The sequence below is a fragment of the Ovis canadensis genome, chromosome 26 (assembly GCF_042477335.2).
Source record: "Ovis canadensis isolate MfBH-ARS-UI-01 breed Bighorn chromosome 26, ARS-UI_OviCan_v2, whole genome shotgun sequence".
NCBI lineage: Eukaryota > Metazoa > Chordata > Mammalia > Artiodactyla > Bovidae > Ovis > Ovis canadensis.
Window position 1 is genome coordinate 35,384,792 of NC_091270.1, and position 18,141 is coordinate 35,402,932.

The window sequence follows — 18,141 nt, forward strand, 5'->3', positions numbered from 1 at the left end:
TAAAACCATGCAGAAGTGAGAAACTCTAAAGTGGCTTAGGCATTTCTTTCCACTCTCCCATGGGTCACTGATTAAAATAAAGTGGAAGACTTATTTCAAGTTTTGGATGTTCTTTTAAAATCAGAATGAAAGATTGCTGCTTTTCCCTGTAAAGACTCCTGGAATTTTATCTCTAGCACTAACATTTTTCTTTTATAACATAAATATGTCCCCTCTCTGTCCAGACTTTTTTAATTGCAATGCCAAGAAAAACTTTATATTAAAAGTTATGTTTTCCTACTTCTTTTGCGTTCCAGTTTATAAGATAAGATCTGTTTAGGAACTAGGGTTGCTTTTATAGCTTTCTAATTAAGGAAGAAGAAAAAAAAAAAAAATCTGCTGTAAAATCTCTAATACTTTGTTTTACAGATACGGCAACCTAGATGGTGATCCCAGAGAAATTTCTCCAGTTATTGACCAGTTCCTTGAGTGCGTCTGGCAGTTAATGGAACAGTTTCCCTGTGCCTTTGAGTTCAATGAGAGGTTTTTGATTCACATTCAACATCACATCTATTCCTGCCAGTTTGGGAACTTCCTATGTAATAGCCAGAAGGAGAGACAAGAACTCAAGTAAGTGTGCTGGTATTTAATTTTTATCTAAAGATTTTGTGACTGAGAGTTTCAGATGGTCTTTCACAATTTTGAAGCCTGTTTTAGTTACACATCTCCACTGACAGAGTATCGATTTTCCTGACATCACTTTAGAAGTTTAAGGCCATCAGCTGACAAAGACAGGCACAAGTCCATTTTGCCTAGTTCCTGCCTAATGTCCACAGGTAGATAGGTAAACTTCACACAGATATGGAAAGGAAGCTTCTTGGAAGTCAGGGACAAGTGATTTTTGCATTGAAAAGGAAAATGTTACACAGCTTTGGTGGATATATTCTCATAATAGTTGCAAATATAGTAGTCCCTCCTTATCCATGGGTTTCACTTACGACAATTTCAGTTATCTGAGGCCAACTGTGGTCCAAGATTAGATGGAAGATTCCAGAAAAAAATGATTCATAAGTTTTAGATTGTGGGCCTTTCTGAGTAGCATGATGAAATCTCTCACTCTCACTCTCCCACTCCATCCTGCCTGGGATCACCTGTTACTTAGTAGCTGTCTCGGTTATCACAATGCTTGTGTTCCAGTAACCCCTGTTTTACTTTATAATAAAGTTCAAGAGTAGCGATGCTAGCAATTCACATATTTTCTTATTATGCTTAATTTACAAATGAAACTTTATGATAGGCATGTATGTATAGGAAAACACAGTATATACAGGGTTCACTACTATCCATAATTTCAGGCAACTACTTGGAGTCTTGGAACAAATACCCCATGGATAAGGGTGGACTACTAGACTGCTTTAATTGAGGGGGAAAAATAGATGAAATGTGGACTCTTAAAAAAGTCAAAAGCTTAACAGCAAAGTGACTTAAGAACTGTAAATGAAAGAACATTTTTGAAGTTTTTATAAAACAAATTAAGGTCGTATATAGAATATCAGATTTAATTTTGCAAATGATCAGTTCAAATAAAACTGACTCCAGTTTTATCCTGAGTGGAAAGAACATGACTTTTCCTGGTAGATACAATTCCTGATAAATGGTACATCCTGTAAGCTCATCTGTTTTCTTAGGTATTTTGTGATTTGTTGTGCCAGATTAGCAAAAGGGACAAATGTCATAGGAATACAGTGACAATTAAATGAGAGAAAATATGTGAAGCATTTAAGTAGTACCCAGCAAACAATAATAATCCAGTGACTATTTGGGGGAAATTTTCAACAAAATGCATGTGGTTTATACTCAGAGGGATGGGACATCTTAAGGCAAGATGTCCCCAGAGAGCAGGGGAGCTGCGACTCCTGCAAGTGCTCTTTTGCTGCACCATGAAGACACAAAAGACTGTTAGTTTCCCTGCTAGAGAACAGGGACCCCTGATATAACAAGTTTTTATTCCTTTCCAACTTTAATATGTCTACTATTTCTAAGAACCAAGGGAAGTCATTTTAAGGCTTATTTTCTTTATAACAGAATTCAAGAAAGAACATACTCTTTATGGGCTCATCTGTGGAAAAATCGGGTTGACTACTTGAATCCTCTGTTTAGAGCGGATCACAGTCAGACCCGGGGAGTCCTTCATCTCCCCACAGCACCATGCAACTTCATGTACAAGTACGTAAACCTCTGGGACCTCACTGGGTGTGGTTATGCCTTAGATTCTGGCACTGTTTACCACATGGAGGCTGAAGGGTATGTAACACTGAGCTCCAAGGCATTTTTGCCCGTTTCCTGTCCCTTTCTTTCTCCTCTAAATACAGAATTCTCTTTAGAAGTTGATGTTTTGTAGTAATGATATCCTAAGAATGTAAGTTTCACTTGTATTTAAAAGTGAAAGGAGAGGGAAGAAGGACTGAATAAACCAAGTGCCTGAGAAGTTAAATGTGGAGTCACAGGTTTAGCTAGTGGTCATGACACAGCTTACCTTCTTTTGCTGCTGAATCAAATGGAACTATTGCCCTGTGGAAATAAATTCAAGATTGTCTCTACTGGGATGGGAGAGCCTGCTGGTACCCAACAGATGCTACTAGGTCTGTAGGCTCTCTTTTATCCTTGGGTTTTTTCCTCTGGACTTGTATAATACAGAAGGGGGACTCAGAGGTCAGGAAAGAGACAAAATTACACAGAAATCACCAAGAGACCACATTCCTTCTCCCTCCCTACCTCAATACACCCTTTAGTGGCTTTTCATCTCTAGAGCTTTCATTTTCATTGGGTTGGCCAAGAGGTTCGTTCTGTATCAATAAACCCAAACGAACTTTTTGGCCAACCCAATAATGACTTCAATCCAATTATTTCCCCAGAATTCTATAGAATATTATTAATTCTGTCACACTGAAAAAAAAAAATGCCTCATGGTTTGTGTGAACTGGCAGTTTTGAGACCTGTTGAGATACATACCCTGCAGTCAACTGTACTGCAACCAATTTATTAGCTCTAGCCACTCAATATGTACCTTACTGAGGCTCAAGCACTGTTCTAGGCACTGTGGATAAATCAACGAATGACACCAAGTCCCTGCCCTAGTTTTCTGCGTAAATCTACAGGTATCCTTATGATAATGCTATTCACAGGCATACTTCTGAAATAAGGTGGGTTTGGTTCCTGGCCACTGTGATAGTGAGCACTGCAATAAACTGAGTCACAATTTTTTAGTTTCCGAGTGCATATAAAAGTTCTATTCACACTACACTGTAGTCAGTTAAGTGTGTAATAGTATTATGTCTAAAAAGCAATCTAACAATGTTAGATACCTTAATTTAAAAATACATTATTGTTTAAAAAAATGCTAACCTAATGCTAGCCTTCAGTAAGTAGTACTAGTAGTAACATCAAAGATCACTGATAACCATAAAAAAAGAAAAATCTTGAAATATTCTGAGAATTACCAAAATGTGACACAGACACAAAGTGAGCAAATGCTGTTAGAAAAACTGTGCTGATAGACTTGCCACAGACCTTCACTCTGTAAAAATGCAATCTCTGCAAAGCACAGTAAAACAAGGTACACCTATATTTTTATTTGCATTCCAGTATGCTTTACTGTATAGGATAAAAACGGGAGGATTTGTTGCAAATGTAAGTAATCCTAGTGGCTGTCATTTAAAAAACCTCAAATTTAAAAGATTTCTAAATGGTGATATAAACACTAATTTTCCAAGTTGATTTTCTAATTAAGTCGTCATCTTAAGCCAAAAAAAGAAAAAAAAGAAAATGGTAACATGTACTATTACAATCTCTTTTAGAAAAATATATTATGTGCCTTTTAATTCAGTACCATCTATTCAAGTAGATTCTTCATGAATTTACTCTCCCCAAAAGAAGTTGACTGATTCAAGAAAATGAAAACATTAACATGAAATTACTACCTCAGTGAGTGGCTTTTTTGACCCAGTACTTCGCATTTGGTTGTTACTAGGACTATGGTTTGAAAGATACCTTGGAAGACTTAAGAATGTGAATGTACAGACTGTGACACGGTTTCATGAAGCTCTGCTGTCCTCCGCAGGTTTTGGAATGGAATGTATAATTGCTTTGAGAAGGGACTGCAGCCTCGACAGTCAGTCACAGATTACCTCGTGGCCGTGAAGGAGGAGACTCAGCAGCTGGAGGAAGAGCTTGAGGCCCTGGAAGAAGTAAGACAGTCGCTCTTGCTCACCTTTTTTGCTGACGATTACGGCTCTGGGAATAAAGCCTCTCGTGGCTCAGGATGTGTGAAATGCAGCAACACAGCCATTTCATATTTTTGTGCTCAGTTGCATCCAACTCTTTGCGACCCCATGGACTAGTCTGCCAGGCTCCTCTGTCCATGGGATTTCCCAGGCAAGAATACTGGAGTGGGTTGCCATTTCCTCCAGGGGATCTTCCCGACCTAGGGGTCGTACCTGCATCTGTTTGTGTCTCCTGCATTGGCAGGTGGATTCTTTACCACTGTGCTACCTGGAAAGTCCTTTCATATTTTTAGCCAGAAGGTAACCTGAAACACAATCCTACCAGGTGAACAGTCAGATCATCAAAGCCCAGATAGACACAGTTGATGCATTTCAGACATCTGGTTTGGCTCACTTCCATAGTTTGCTTTGGGGATGATGAAGATCTTAGGAAACAAGATAGTGGTGAATGGTTGCATAACCTTGTGAATATACTTAAAAAAAAAAAAAAAACCTGAACTGTACACTTTAAGAGAGTGAGCTACTTCTATCTTAATTTTAAAAATTAGATAATAAAAACCTTATTCCTGATTTTTTAAAAAATGTGCTTTCAGTTCACAGGATGAAAATCACTATGTAAAACCATACGGGTACAGAAAGAAGGATGACTGCTTTTTGCCAGGTGCTTTACCTAGGCTGTGTTTTCTGCTTTTTTATAGAATGCCATCCTTACATTAGGAAGAGGGCGAGCCTCACAGAATCTAATTATTTGTCCAGAGTCATAAAGTCTAGCTTTGAAACCAAGTCCATCTAAATCCCATTTTCTTAACATTTCACCCAGCTGGGAGATAATACTAAAAGGCAGGCACATACCAAAAAAGATACCTTCTTTATCACTGTTCCCTGAAACTGTGGTTTCTTTTCTAGAGGCTGGAAAAAATTCAGAAAGTGCAGTTAAATCGCACTAAGGTGAGGAGTAAGCAGAGTGAGCCCAGCAAACACTCAGGATTTTCTACCTCGGACAACAGCTCAGCCAACACCCCTCAGGATTACAGCGGCAATGTGAAGTCCTTCCCCTCCAGGAGCCCTTCCCAGGGTGATGAGGACTCTGCTCTGATCCTCACTCAAGACAATCTGAAAAGTTCAGACCCAGACCTGTCCGCCAACAGTGACCAAGAGTCGGGGGTGGAGGATCTGAGCTGCCGCTCCCCCAGTGGTGGGGAGTGTGTGCCTAGCGAGGACAGTGGCAAGGACCGGGATTCCGACGAAGCCGTGTTTCTCACCGCCTGAGGATCCCCCGCCATGGAGTTCCCAAGTAAAGGACACACAAGGAACACTTTCCAAAAATAAGGGAACAGTGCAATCTCAAATAAAAACAGCCCAAGAAATGGTACGGGTCGTCGAAAATTATAAAATGTAGTGACGAAAAGGAAAAAAGTCCAACTTTGAGTTCCTTTAGGTGTTGATGTACAGGAAACAGCCATTTCTTTTATCAAGCAAATATAAGGAAAACTGTTCCCCATTCTAGACTATGGAGGTTTTATTCACTACAGAGCAATGACCTCACCCGAGGTTATCAATTCACATCTTCCTTGCCTGCAGCTGCTCAAAGTGCCCTGACCACGTTCCTTCACACTCGTCTTCAATCTTTCCTTTTAATTCATTTCCAGATGAATATTTTGTTTCCTCAAATATTTGACACTTCCTTCCTTGACTCTGTTATCAAGATTTTTGTTAATAGATATATTTCTGTAACAGATGAGCTTTGTAATTCTGCTTAAGCTTAGTGTTCAGATTTAATGATCACTTTTAACTTTTCCTTAGAGATAATGTATTTTGAATTGTTACAATAGTTTTGTTGCCTTTCCCTGGAATTTCATATTTCTCCTATTTAAAAAATGCTAAAACTTACCACATACTTTTCTCTAATACCAGTCTAATACCCAATAAAGCAGAAACAACATTTATGCTCTAGTTCTTAAATATGATTTTGGATCACATTAGCTTCTTAAAAAAACAACCTTTTATTACTGGTTCCAGAAACTACATTACCAAGACAAGGGGGTCAGCCCCAAGCCTGATTCCAGAAGTGTAACTGTATAAAGGTACAGGATACCACTTCAAAGAAGGAAGCAGCTCACTGAAGAACCAGAGAACACTGTTGTCGTGTCTACTTAACCAGTGGAATACGTTTTGTCATTTGTCACTTCGCAAGTTGTGTCAACATGGTTAAGTCAACACTCTACCTGTGGAGCCCATGAGTCTCAACCATTGGCTCTGTTCATCTGCAGGGTTGCGTTGGCGGTGCAGTCTGAGCAGGGAGTCTGACAGGGAGCAGTCTGCCTCGCTGGGGCTGCCACGGGGGAGCTTTGCTGGCTCTGGAATCTGGTCTGTCCCCAACCAGGCACAAGAGCTAAGCCTCCGCCTTTCCTGCTGAAGATTGTGGCTTCTGACCCCTCCTGACCAGAAAGCCTGTTGAGGAGAACTTGGGAGGTGCCTGAAATGGGCCTTCGCAGTCTTTCCCAGGTGGGAGCCAGAGCCTCACTCACTGGGAAGCATGGCTCCCAGCCCCATCAGACAGGAAGGCCTGGCGAGAACACCCGGAAGCTGCACACCCCAGCAGATCTTGAGCAGAGAAGCGGGTGAGCAGAGCTGACTGTCCTGAGAGCAAAACCAACCGCTCTGACTGGCCAGGAACTGGGTGGGGCACAGGTCAGTGTGAGACCACAGACATAGCATTAGTGATTTTCAAGCTGCTTCTCCTCCTGTGCTTGGGCAGGAAATCTGATCTGCAGCTGCACTTACTGCTGCAAACAGCCATCAGCCTCTGCCCCAACCAAGGAGCTTTCCCAGAAGAAGTGGGAAGCCGCACAACCCATCCGATGGCCCCGCTGACCGCGGCAGCTGAACAGAGCACAGCCCGTGGCCTAACCTGTCTGCAGAGTGAAACTTGTTGCCAACACCTTCCATGGACATTCCTGCCTGACTCAGGTCCCCAAACGATGAACTGTGCAGGCCTTGCATCCCATCCTGCTCCCAATCTTAATGCTGAGTACAGCGTCCAGTCCCAGCTGGGACTGGACCCACCAGTCCATACAATCCACCACAGTCTCACCTGAGTGGGTAGGGAACCAAGCCAGCTGTCCTACCCAGCTGTCTCAGCCAGTGACCCTCCACTCCGCTTCAGGGCTCAAACAGATGCCTCACCCAAGAAGAGACCACCTAAATACATAAAGCAAAATCCAGCAGAGCTAAAAGGAGAAATAATGGGGACTTTACCACTCCACTCTATAGACAATGGATAGATCATCCAAAGAGAAATCATAAGGAAACAGGAAGTCTGAACCAAATGTATACTAATATCTCACTCTGGATGATACATTTTTAAACTGGATTAAAGATAATACAATTAAAAGTGGGCAAAAGACTTAGACATTTTTTCAAAGAAGATATATGAAAGAGTCAACAGGTACATGAAAAGATGCTAAACATCACTATCTTTAGGGAAATGCAAATCAAAACCAAACCTCACTTCTGGCAGGATGGCCAACATTGAAAAGACAAATGATATGAAATGTTGGTGATAATGTGAATTAAAGAAAACACTTGTGTACTGTTGATGGGATCATAAAGAGGTAAAGTCACTATGGAAAATAGTACAGTGGACCCTCAAAAAACTAAAAATACAACTACTGTATGATCCAGCATACAGATCCACTTCTGGGAATACATACAAAGAAAATGAAAACATTAACTTGAAAAAATATCCGCACCCCTTCATGCTCACAAGCAGCACTGTTTTAAAATGGCCAAGACATGGAAACAACCAGTTAACTGTCCACCAACAGATGAATGAAGAAAGAAGCACACACACCACGGAATAGTATTCAGACATAAAATGAGAAAATGCTGCTTTTTGCAACAATATGAATGGACCTTGAGGGAATTATGCTAAGTGAAATAAATCAGAGAAAAACAAATACTATATGACTTCACTTATATGTGTACTCTTAAAAAAAAAAAACCCAAACCACCAAAGTTACAGAAAAAGATCAGATTTGTGGTTAACCCAGCATGAGGGCTGGGGCAGTGGGTGGTTGGGGAATTGGAGAAAGGTGGTCAGGAGTAACAACTTTCTGTATTAGTGAATACCTTATTAAAGATTCTTAGGATATAGTCATAATGGCTTTTATATTTTTATAACTCCATACCACTCTTGAAGTTGATTATCAACTCTTAGAAACTTCTTTGCCTAGTATCAAGGATGAGAATTTAATTTCTTCCATCTGGCAGTATACATCTACAAAAATAAATAACAAATTTTTTAAAAATGACATAGTAACTATACCAAACAGAACTATGCATTTATTTGAAAAGCAAATAATATAAATATCTGATATGTTAAAATTTAGTTCTTTAATGTGGTATCTTTCATATCAGACACCAACTTTTTTCCAGTCCCCACCATTTTACAAAACGTTATAATTTCAGCATATGTTCATTTAGACTACTTACTAGAAGTTAACCTAACACTGAAATTTGTGTTTGTTTTTTTTTTAAGGTTCTATTTATTGCATATTAAGACGTTATTGTGTGGCATGGAGCCTTAAAAGAATATGGCCAATCCAATTAGATTAAAATCTGTAACAGTAAAGTCTCATTTTAAATCAAACATCAATCAGAAAGTTTTCTTTAGAGCAACTGGTTTAAACCAATGTAAAACTGACTCAAGACAGATTACCTCCCCGCTGGTAATATTTAGAGCTCAAGTGATTTATTATTTAGTGATTTTCAGGAAAATTTAATGATATGAAGTAGGTAAGCATTTTGATCATGACTCTACAATCAGCAAAGGAACTTTTTTAGAGTAAAGGAACATAAAAACAAGGAAAACCCTGGTGTGAGGTTTCTATTCTTTAGGGGCACAAGATTAGCTTACTTGCTTTCCCTAAAAATAATCTGAGCTATCCTTCAATTTAAACATATATGAATTATGATCAGACTTACCTGTCAGATAATCTCTATTCCAATATAAATTTCCTAGTATAGATTATTCCTAGAAAATCTTTCAACTTTGAAGCATTATGTCTGGCATGTATCACATCTGTTTAGAAAACTATTTGAGATATCAGTCTTTCTAGTCCTACCTATGACAAACCCCTAACTCTGCATAATCTAATAACGCCTAAGCTTTTCTCTGCTATTCTGATTTCCATCTAGTCCTCTAGTATGTGTTAGAGGAAAATCACAATCTCTGCTTTGACAGATACTTTTTCTCCTTCTGGCACTGCTTCTCCAATATGGCCAATTTTAAGAAAAAAATAATACTAGTACTATAGAAAAGTCACTTAAGTTTTTATTGTAAAACCAAAATTCATACATATTCAAATGTAGACTAACTTCCATCCTGGATGATGTCTATGACCTAATATCTAATCTATTAAAAGCAGATAATGATGATTAGAGTCCTCTTTTTAATGACTAGGTTGTAAGGAGGTTACCTAATTTTAGAAGAAGAAACCAAGGTATGTTAACTGGTATAGAATGAAACTGGAATAGTTCAAGTTTAAAAAAATAAGACATTGAGATAAATTACTTATGTGATTATGTAGAAGAGATTTACTATGTATGAAAATAACTTTTCTGGGTAGAGAGGAAGGTGGATAAGTACATAAACACCTAGGCCATGTTTGAGTCATCATTGGATAGTATTTCCACAGTGCCTCACTCTTAGAGGGCTTAATAAAATTAATGAATCAAATGAATTAATGGTTGTGGTCTGCTGGGCTCTTGTTCTGAGCTCTGTCTGGTTTCTAAGAAAGCTTCCTGATTGCTTCCAAAAGACTAGGATAATCATGTCCTCCACTGTGGTGACTGCTGGGAAAACTGAAGCTTATGTGGCCAGTGCAGTAAGGAAAGGTTTCTCAGTACCCAAAAGACTGCAACAAATCTGAAACACTTACCTCAGTTATGTACTATATGTGTGGAATAATAATCATAACTTCCTTGTCGGGTCATTTTGAAGATTAAATGGCATGCTCTTAGCATAGTACCAGGAAGACAGGTTAAAAAAATTAATTTCTTTACTCAAATTATATCTTTAGAGTCCATGTGAATACCTGTCCTCCCTTAAACACAGACTAAGTATTAAGCATTTTTCAAGTCTCAGAAAATATTTTTCCTAAACTGTTGCCAGAAATAGGTATAGAAAGAAGAATGAAGAAAAAAACCTGTACTGTATGCTAGGATTTGGAATGGCAATCATACTGAAGTTTAAATGAAAATAGGCATTAGGATGCTACTTTATCAAGCCTTGGAAATCTAGTTCAAGATTTTCTATTAATTGGCTTTCACAGCTATCCATAAAATATGTTCATTCTGTAATGAACTATAAAAGCAAACTGTTTAACATATACAAGGTTAAAGTGAAAATCAAATTAAAAACTAGACTGCCTAAAAATTAAATATTAGTTTTATTTATTATTAAAGCTTTCATAAGAGAAAAGCTAACACAGTAAAGGTCAGAAAATTTCACTGACTTTTTTGTGTTCTTTACTATTAATTAACAAAATATTGTTTTAAACTTCAGAATTCAGACAGAATATCCTCATCTAACCACAAACTCATCAGATACTTATATTTAAAAAGCTAGCATGAAAGTTTATGTTAGACTAGTTTAAATGAAAGGCAATTTTTGTATTAGGTAAAATATTTATTTACCTGTATTGCCTTTTAAATGCATCTTTACTTTAAAAAATAAGACCGTATATAAAAACAGCTGGTTTATCCTTTTGATTTATTCTGTGTATTAAAAATTACTTGAGACGGCACATTGGCAGGTTTGGTGTTTCCTGACACTGTGAATATTTAAAAACAAATTATTTTTCAAAGTTTTATCATCCAGAAAGAAAGAGAAAAAATAAGAATCTTTCTATAGTTGAAATAGTAATTTTTCAAAAAGGGTTGAGAGGAAAAAAAATCTAAGCAAACTATCCTTGATAAAGAAATGAGGCAGTTTCAAATTAAAAATACAAATTTAAATGAAGTAATTTTATAAAATATTGAGAGTAGCTAAAATTACATGCACAGGTATTTAATCAATAATAAGAAAGGAACAGCAGTAGAACTTAAATATGATAGAATTTATCAACAATAAATAAACATTTTTAGTGCAAATAGTGCAGAAAAAATTTTCAAAGCAAAGATCATAGCAATCATTCTAATCTGTACAAAATCAGTCCCAGTTCTGTATACAACCTATATAATACATCTAGGAATTCAGCCATTGTGATGAAATGCCAATTTGAAAATCATAAATATAAATGTGCTTAGTTTTGTGTCCCATTCCTCTCTTTGAAGTTCATGTTTTCAGGAAAATCTGAAAAGAAAAGAAAATCAAAAACCTAAGATTTCCTTTAAGATGATAAGATTTCATAAGAAGATAACCTGACAATGAGGGAAAAGAGGTGGGAAAGGATTCTAGCATGCATGTGTCAACAGAGAATAACTCACTGCCCACTTCTCAACTTTGAGATATGTATACTTTACATTAAAAATCAACACTTACCCTCAGAGATTAATAATCTGAGTTGTAAAATAAAACAATGCAATGTTGCTACTAATGTTAAGGACAGCGAAATTGAGAAAAGGGGCAGGTAAGTTTGAGCTGGAGATGAGAAATGCCTGTCACCTCCCTCCCTGTAGCCAGCTCCCTTTTAAAGGAAACTCCCACGCTCTCTTCTCAACATCTGCTTCATCAGCCCAGCAAAGCAGACAGAAGACCACACGACACCAGTCTCCAGGTAAAACGTGAGGTCAGGACGGACACCATCTATGCGGGGCCAGTCTCTTTCCTTGATTTGTTGTGAGACCCTGCTCAGTCTCCCCCGGCTGCTTGGACTGTCAGATCAGGCCTGTGGGCAGCAGTGGCTGGACCACGTGCAAGTGCAGCAAAGAAAGGCCCTTTGAAGAGCCAGTGAGAAGGCACACGAGAGCGAGAGACAGAAAAGGGGAGGAAAGCAGAAATGAGAAACAAGCAGCCTGTGGCAGCATCTAAGGAAGAAGAGCTGCTTTGGTTACGGGTGGCCTCATGCTTTCACTCCCAGGAGACTGACGTGTGCTTTCCTACATTTGGGCTGTTTTCCTGCATTATCCAGCTTTTACTTAAACTTGTTGAGTTTGGGCTAGTCTTTGCAATCAAATCCAGTCCTAAAACAAGATAGATAGGAAAATGGAAGAATGTCTTGAGATCAGATGAGAGCATGAACAAAGACATGATGGTAGAAAAAAGAACGTGACAGAAGAGAACACAGGAGAGGCAAACGGAAAATTAGAATGGATGATTTAAAATGTCAGCCAGCTTATAGAAGGCTTAAAACCAGAGAGAGAAACATGGCATTTATCATCCCCAGGGTTCTTTAAAGGTCCTAGAGCAGAGATGTTATCACAGAGTGGTATTTTAGGAGGATCATTTTGTCAGTGCTCTGCACAAAGGAGAAACCCTGAAGTCAGAGGACTGATCAGAAACTTACCAAATAGATGGAAAAGAGACAGATTGGAAGTTCATTTTTAAAAGGAAAAAATGACAAAATAGACTACTGAGAAATAAGTTAACTTAAGTGTTATGGTATATGCCCCACACCAGCTGAGAGAAAGGAACTTAAATTCTACATATGTAGCTATCAAATACTGAAAACAAAACTCATTTAACCAAATACCATACTGAGAAAACATGCAAACAATTTATACTGGCCATATGCTTAGGTGTATAACATCATGCTTAACAGATAATACAAAGTATTCTACATGTTATATAGCATGGTAGCTGTAACGGTAGTATTATGCTTAAAGCTGGCTGAACAAGCACTGGTAAGAACACTTCATTAAAGAGAGCCATGCAATAACCTCAAGACACAATCCTTCCAGAATACAATTTACCTATAGTGGAGCATGAAACTGGCTGTGCATTGCTATCACTTGTTGAAGTTTCTCTTCCTTGGCTCTTCTACAGTGGCAAATCTAGAAGATAAATTATTTAAATACCAGTCACTTCTTCAATAATCTTCCTACAACTAGCTACATTTTAACAGAATTCTAAGTAAGAATCTTTTAATTCGTTGACATTAACTTGTGGATGTCTAAGGTGGCACTGCAGATGGTGACTGCAGCCATGAAATTAAAAGACGCTTACTCTGTGGAAGGAAAGTTATGACCAACCTAGATAGCATATTGAAAGGCAGAGACATTACTTTGCCAACAAAGGTCCATCTAGTCAAAGCTATGGTTTTTCCAGTGGTCATGTATGGATGTGAGAGTTGGACTGTGAAGAAAGCTGAGCACCGAAGAATTGATGCTTTTGAACTGTGGCGTTGGAGAAGACTCTTGAGAGTCCCTTGGACTGCAAGGAGAGCCAACCAGTCCATTCTGAAGGACATCAGCCCTGGGATTTCTTTGGAGGGAATGATGCTGAAGCTGAAACTCCAGTACTTTGGCCACCTCATGTGAAGAGTTGACTCCTTGGAAAAGACTCTGATGCTGGGAGGGATTGGGGGCAGGAGGAGAAGGGGACGACAGAGGATGAGATGGCTGGATGGCATCACTGACTCAATGCACGTGAGTCTGAGTGAACTCCGGGAGTTGGTGATGGACAGGGAGGCCTGGAGTGCTGCGATTCATGGGGTCGCAAAGAGTCGGACACGACTGAGCGACTGAACTGAACTCAAGGTGGCACAGAATTTAAGAATCCAAAAAAAAGAAAAAAAAATTGTTTGGAAGATAATTTTTGTCTGTAATCCTGCAGAATGTAAAACACACTCTGATCCTTTATCCCAGTTCTGATTATATAATTTCAAATATCTGTGTTTTAAAAATATGAAAATAAATCCTACTGTTGTTACCCTGGAAGCTTAATAAAAACCTCAAAATATAGTTAATAATACAGTATCAAAAAAAAGACTAGAAATGAATGCCTCATAAAAGCTATAGTCAATAATGTCCCTGAACTTCAGTTTTCTCTTGTGGAAAACGGGAATAATAAAATCTGGCCCACTTTCCTTTACAGTAACTACTTAATTGTATAACGGTTATAAATAACTGTGATGTTTCAGAGAAATCAGGTAAATACATAGGACTTATCAAAGGATAAGATACTGCTAAGCAGACTTCAAAATCTTTTCTTTAAATATAATGGAAATACTGGAACAGAAACTATGCCCAGAATATTCTCAAGTAATATTAAAACAAACAAAAAACAAAAACAAAAAAAAATCTCCATAGGGAATTCCCTGGTGGTCTAGTGGGAAGGACTTGGCATTTTCATGGCAGTGGCCTGGGTTCAATCCCTGACTGCGGAATGAAGATCCCACAAGCCATCCAGTGTGGACAATAAACAAACAAAAAAAACCTTTTAAGTAATTCTCCTAAATTTTAAACAGCTTATGAAACAGGTTATTCAGGAGTATATCACAACTATTAAGACTTAGACTCGAGATCTACACAAAAGCATTATATAATTAGAAAATAAAATTAAGGAAAAAAATTCTCTAAAGTTCAAAGCAAATGGAAATAAATGAACCTGTTTTTTCCCCCTAAGTTATACTCTCATCCAAAAAAGCTTCATTAAAGACTTTAAAAAATAGTATTTGACTATTAAGACTAGAGTAGACTTCAGCTGTCATTTCTGAAACAGAACTGTTATGTGATTTACATGCTTGTGTGCTCCCAACAAGCAGGTTTAAAGTGATAGTAGCAAGCTGCTATCATTCTCAGAGGCTCTTCAGTTTCCTCTCATGGCACTCAAAACTTCAGCTCAGTAATGTGCTAAGATTTTTTTTTTCTCATGAATATACATAAGTAATTTGATATTACGCTGTCACTTGTCCTCAACCGAAGAATATTACATACTGTTCTCTTTTCCATGAAGCTACTGAGAAAATCATCTATATCCGTTTTTCCCTCCAAGAAATCTTCTGCAATATTATCAGATTCTTCCTCAGCTTCATGTGCAGCTACTTTTAATCTTGCCTGTAGAGCACTTGCACTACAGCTCTGAAAAAGAAAATTGAGAAAGAAAATCATTAATTTCTAATGCTCTGAAAAACTCCTTAGTGGGAAGGAAAATGGGGTAGAAGTTAAATAGCAGTGATATTGGGGCATCACTGTCTCACGCCTAACATTAAAATGATCCTGGAAATGTTGAGTCATTAACTGTGATGTTTGCTTTTGGTTTCTAGTATTCTTTATTAAATTAAGGAATTAATTTATTAAGTTTGTCTAAGGAATGATACTGATTATTGGGAAAAGCCTCTTCATCTAGTAAGTTCTAAAGTGCCTCCAAAAGATCTTCTGGCTAAGAGAGGGTAGGACTCCTTACGTGCGATTCCTGACTCTGACACTTTCCATTTGTATGACCTCAGGGATGTTATTTAATATCCACGTGCCTCAGTTTCCTCATCTGTAAAATGGAAAAATAGTAACAATACCTACCCTCATAAGTTTTTGTGTGGAATGATGGGCAACATATGCAATGAGCTTAGTGCAATGCAAAAGATATAACAATTGCACGGTGTCAGCAACTGGTTGGATCAAGTAATCTTAAAAATCTCTCATATTACCCTTTGATTCCAGTGCTCCTTAAGGCAATGAAATTATACTCCAGGACAAAGGTCTAGAGTACTATATGCCTTCTAATAGCCAACCAGGAACATAACAGCCAAAGATACATCAATAAACAAAGATAAATCTTCCCTTGCAAAAACTGAGATAGGCCAGAATGTCCCAAAGACTTTAGTACAAATGGAGGAAGACCACATGGGAAAGAAAGCAAGGAGACAGTACAGAAGACATAGAGAATGAACTTAGTTACTAGGCAGGAAGGATGAGGGAAAGCAATAGGTAGGAAGTTTGAGATCAACATGTATACACTGCTGTATTTAAAATGGCTAACCAACAAGGACCTGCTGTATAGCACATGGAAAACTCTGCTCAATGTTACACGGCAGCATGGATGGGAGAGGAGTTTTCGGGGAGAATGGATATATGTGTACGTACAGCTGAGTCCCTTTGCTGTTCACCTGAAACTATCACAACATTGTTAATAGGCCATACCCCAATACAAAATAAAAAGTTAAAAAGAACGATCATATTATATGAAATCTTTTATAAATTTATATTCTCTTTACCTTTTTTTTTTTTTTGCTGTTGTTTTATTTCTAGTTTATGTTTTACTACATTGGCTTCACTTCCTAGAATTCCTGATTTTAAAGGAAACAGAATATCGTTAGTTATGATGTGGGTTGTTGATATATATGAAGATTATGTCCTACTTAATTTTTAAAATGATTTCCAAGGGTTAATTTTATAAAAAGCTTTCATTTTTCACATTAACTGGATTTCTAGTATAAAGTTATTATTTGTGGTGAATTATACTTTATACTTTCCATGTGTTATATTTTCTAATTTGCCAACTTCTTGTTTAAGATAGCTGTATACAGGCTTGCCAGTGAGTCTAAAATTAAATTTTTTCTTTTTAACTTTTATTAGAAGAGTTAAATTGGCTTTATAATAACTCTCCCAGAACAGTTATTTATGGGGCTTTTTATATTTTTCTGTTTTGGAACCAAATGCTCTTGCATGAGCACAAATGACTGATAATGGCTCATAAAACTGAGAGCTGTTCATCTGGATAACTCAAGGCTGTTTATCATGCCTTATAAACTCGAATGCCTAATAAATGCTTTCTGATAATAATACATTTAAGAATGTGGCTCGTGCATATTAAGAGTAATACTTCTAGTCCACTTTCGGATTAGCCATGGCAGCTGACTCTACCACTAACCCATTGTAGCTGCTTCCTCTAGAGCTTGTGGACAAGTGGATAGGATGAAGAATTCATACTGAGATGAAGAGTGATGAGGAGACTGTTAGCGTATTTCTGGGATTTGGTGACTTTGTCAATATGGTACTGGAAGATGTCACTGAATTTGAAATCATACTAGAAGGAAGAACAATTACTAAATTAGATCAAGTTTTGCTAAATGGAAATAATATACCAATGTTGGTTCCTGGAGGACAAGGACCTGAAATATGAATGATTTCCTTGACTTATGCTAGATTTTGTTTTATCTTATAATGACAACAACAAAAAATTTTTTTAGCCTTTTAATGTTTGTATTCTGTGAAGTTTACCATTAAAGGAAAATGCTTTGACAATGCATTGTAAATGCCCATTCTTGTAAGTTAATCCAGATTATATTGGGAAAAGAACAGTTTGTTCGTTGAAGACAAAAATAAACATGTTTTTGTTAATTGTCAAAAAAAAAGAAAAGAATAAAAATTCTTATGGTAAAAGAAAACAGCTCAACAATCTTACCTCACTAAGTTCATGCTGCCTTTGCATCTTCTTTTCAAAAGCTGATTTCATTTGCGTAAGTAATTCATACTAAAAGAGAAAATTAAAATGCTGTTTCATTCTACTTTAAAATTATATGGACTTCTTAAAAATGATAACTAACTCGTACCTTATCTAAAACAGTTTGCCTTTTGGCTTCCAAGCTGGGTTCCAAAAGGAGATTCTTTCCTGTAAGATAAATTCTAGCTTATTTCTAGATAAAGATCACATTTTTCTTGGGAAATTTAAAAAGTAAAGAAAGACATACTTGCTAGTTCCTCAATACTTTTTACTAAGTCATCCTTGTCAGTAATAATTTGTTTTAGTTGAGGCAAAGTCACAAACTGCTCTAGCAATACATCCTCTTGCTCATTCATATCTGTAAGCTGTGACACACTAGAAACACAATAGAAGAAAAGACGTTAATGAATATGAGTTATCTAGTTTTTCTCCATGACAATAAATATCCAGTTTTCCAGCTTTATTCAGCTGACAGAGTTCTACATAATCTTT

The 18,141-nt window shown here is 37.4% G+C and overlaps 2 protein-coding genes and 1 pseudogene across 3 annotated transcripts in view; 2 read left to right on the forward strand and 1 right to left on the reverse strand.

The window, feature by feature from the left end:
• MTMR7 (myotubularin related protein 7) overlaps window positions 1-18,141 on the forward strand; it is a 130,229-nt gene that overhangs the window by 94,600 nt on the left and 17,488 nt on the right. The window contains exons 11-14 of one of the 2 annotated variants that reach the window (XM_069573328.1): window positions 409-609; window positions 2,065-2,205; window positions 4,100-4,226; window positions 5,169-6,204. In XM_069573328.1, coding sequence (XP_069429429.1) covers window positions 409-609; window positions 2,065-2,205; window positions 4,100-4,226; window positions 5,169-5,531 — 832 coding nt within the window. In that variant the 3' untranslated portion in view covers window positions 5,532-6,204. Of the gene's footprint in view, window positions 1-408; window positions 610-2,064; window positions 2,206-4,099; window positions 4,227-5,168; window positions 6,205-18,141 lie in introns of those variants that run through there. The other variant, XM_069573327.1, reaches the window with a different exon arrangement.
• Window positions 11,021-18,141, reverse strand: part of VPS37A (VPS37A subunit of ESCRT-I) — a 36,027-nt gene continuing 28,906 nt past the window's right edge. The window contains exons 7-12 of the mRNA XM_069573333.1: window positions 17,897-18,024; window positions 17,759-17,817; window positions 17,611-17,679; window positions 15,144-15,287; window positions 13,179-13,259; window positions 11,021-11,619 (exon numbers count right to left, since the gene is read on the reverse strand). Of these exons, the coding sequence (XP_069429434.1) occupies window positions 13,179-13,259; window positions 15,144-15,287; window positions 17,611-17,679; window positions 17,759-17,817; window positions 17,897-18,024 (481 nt within the window). The 3' untranslated portion in view covers window positions 11,021-11,619. The remainder of the gene's footprint in view (window positions 11,620-13,178; window positions 13,260-15,143; window positions 15,288-17,610; window positions 17,680-17,758; window positions 17,818-17,896; window positions 18,025-18,141) is intronic.
• LOC138431118 (U6 snRNA-associated Sm-like protein LSm5 pseudogene) lies at window positions 17,041-17,593 on the forward strand (annotated as a pseudogene).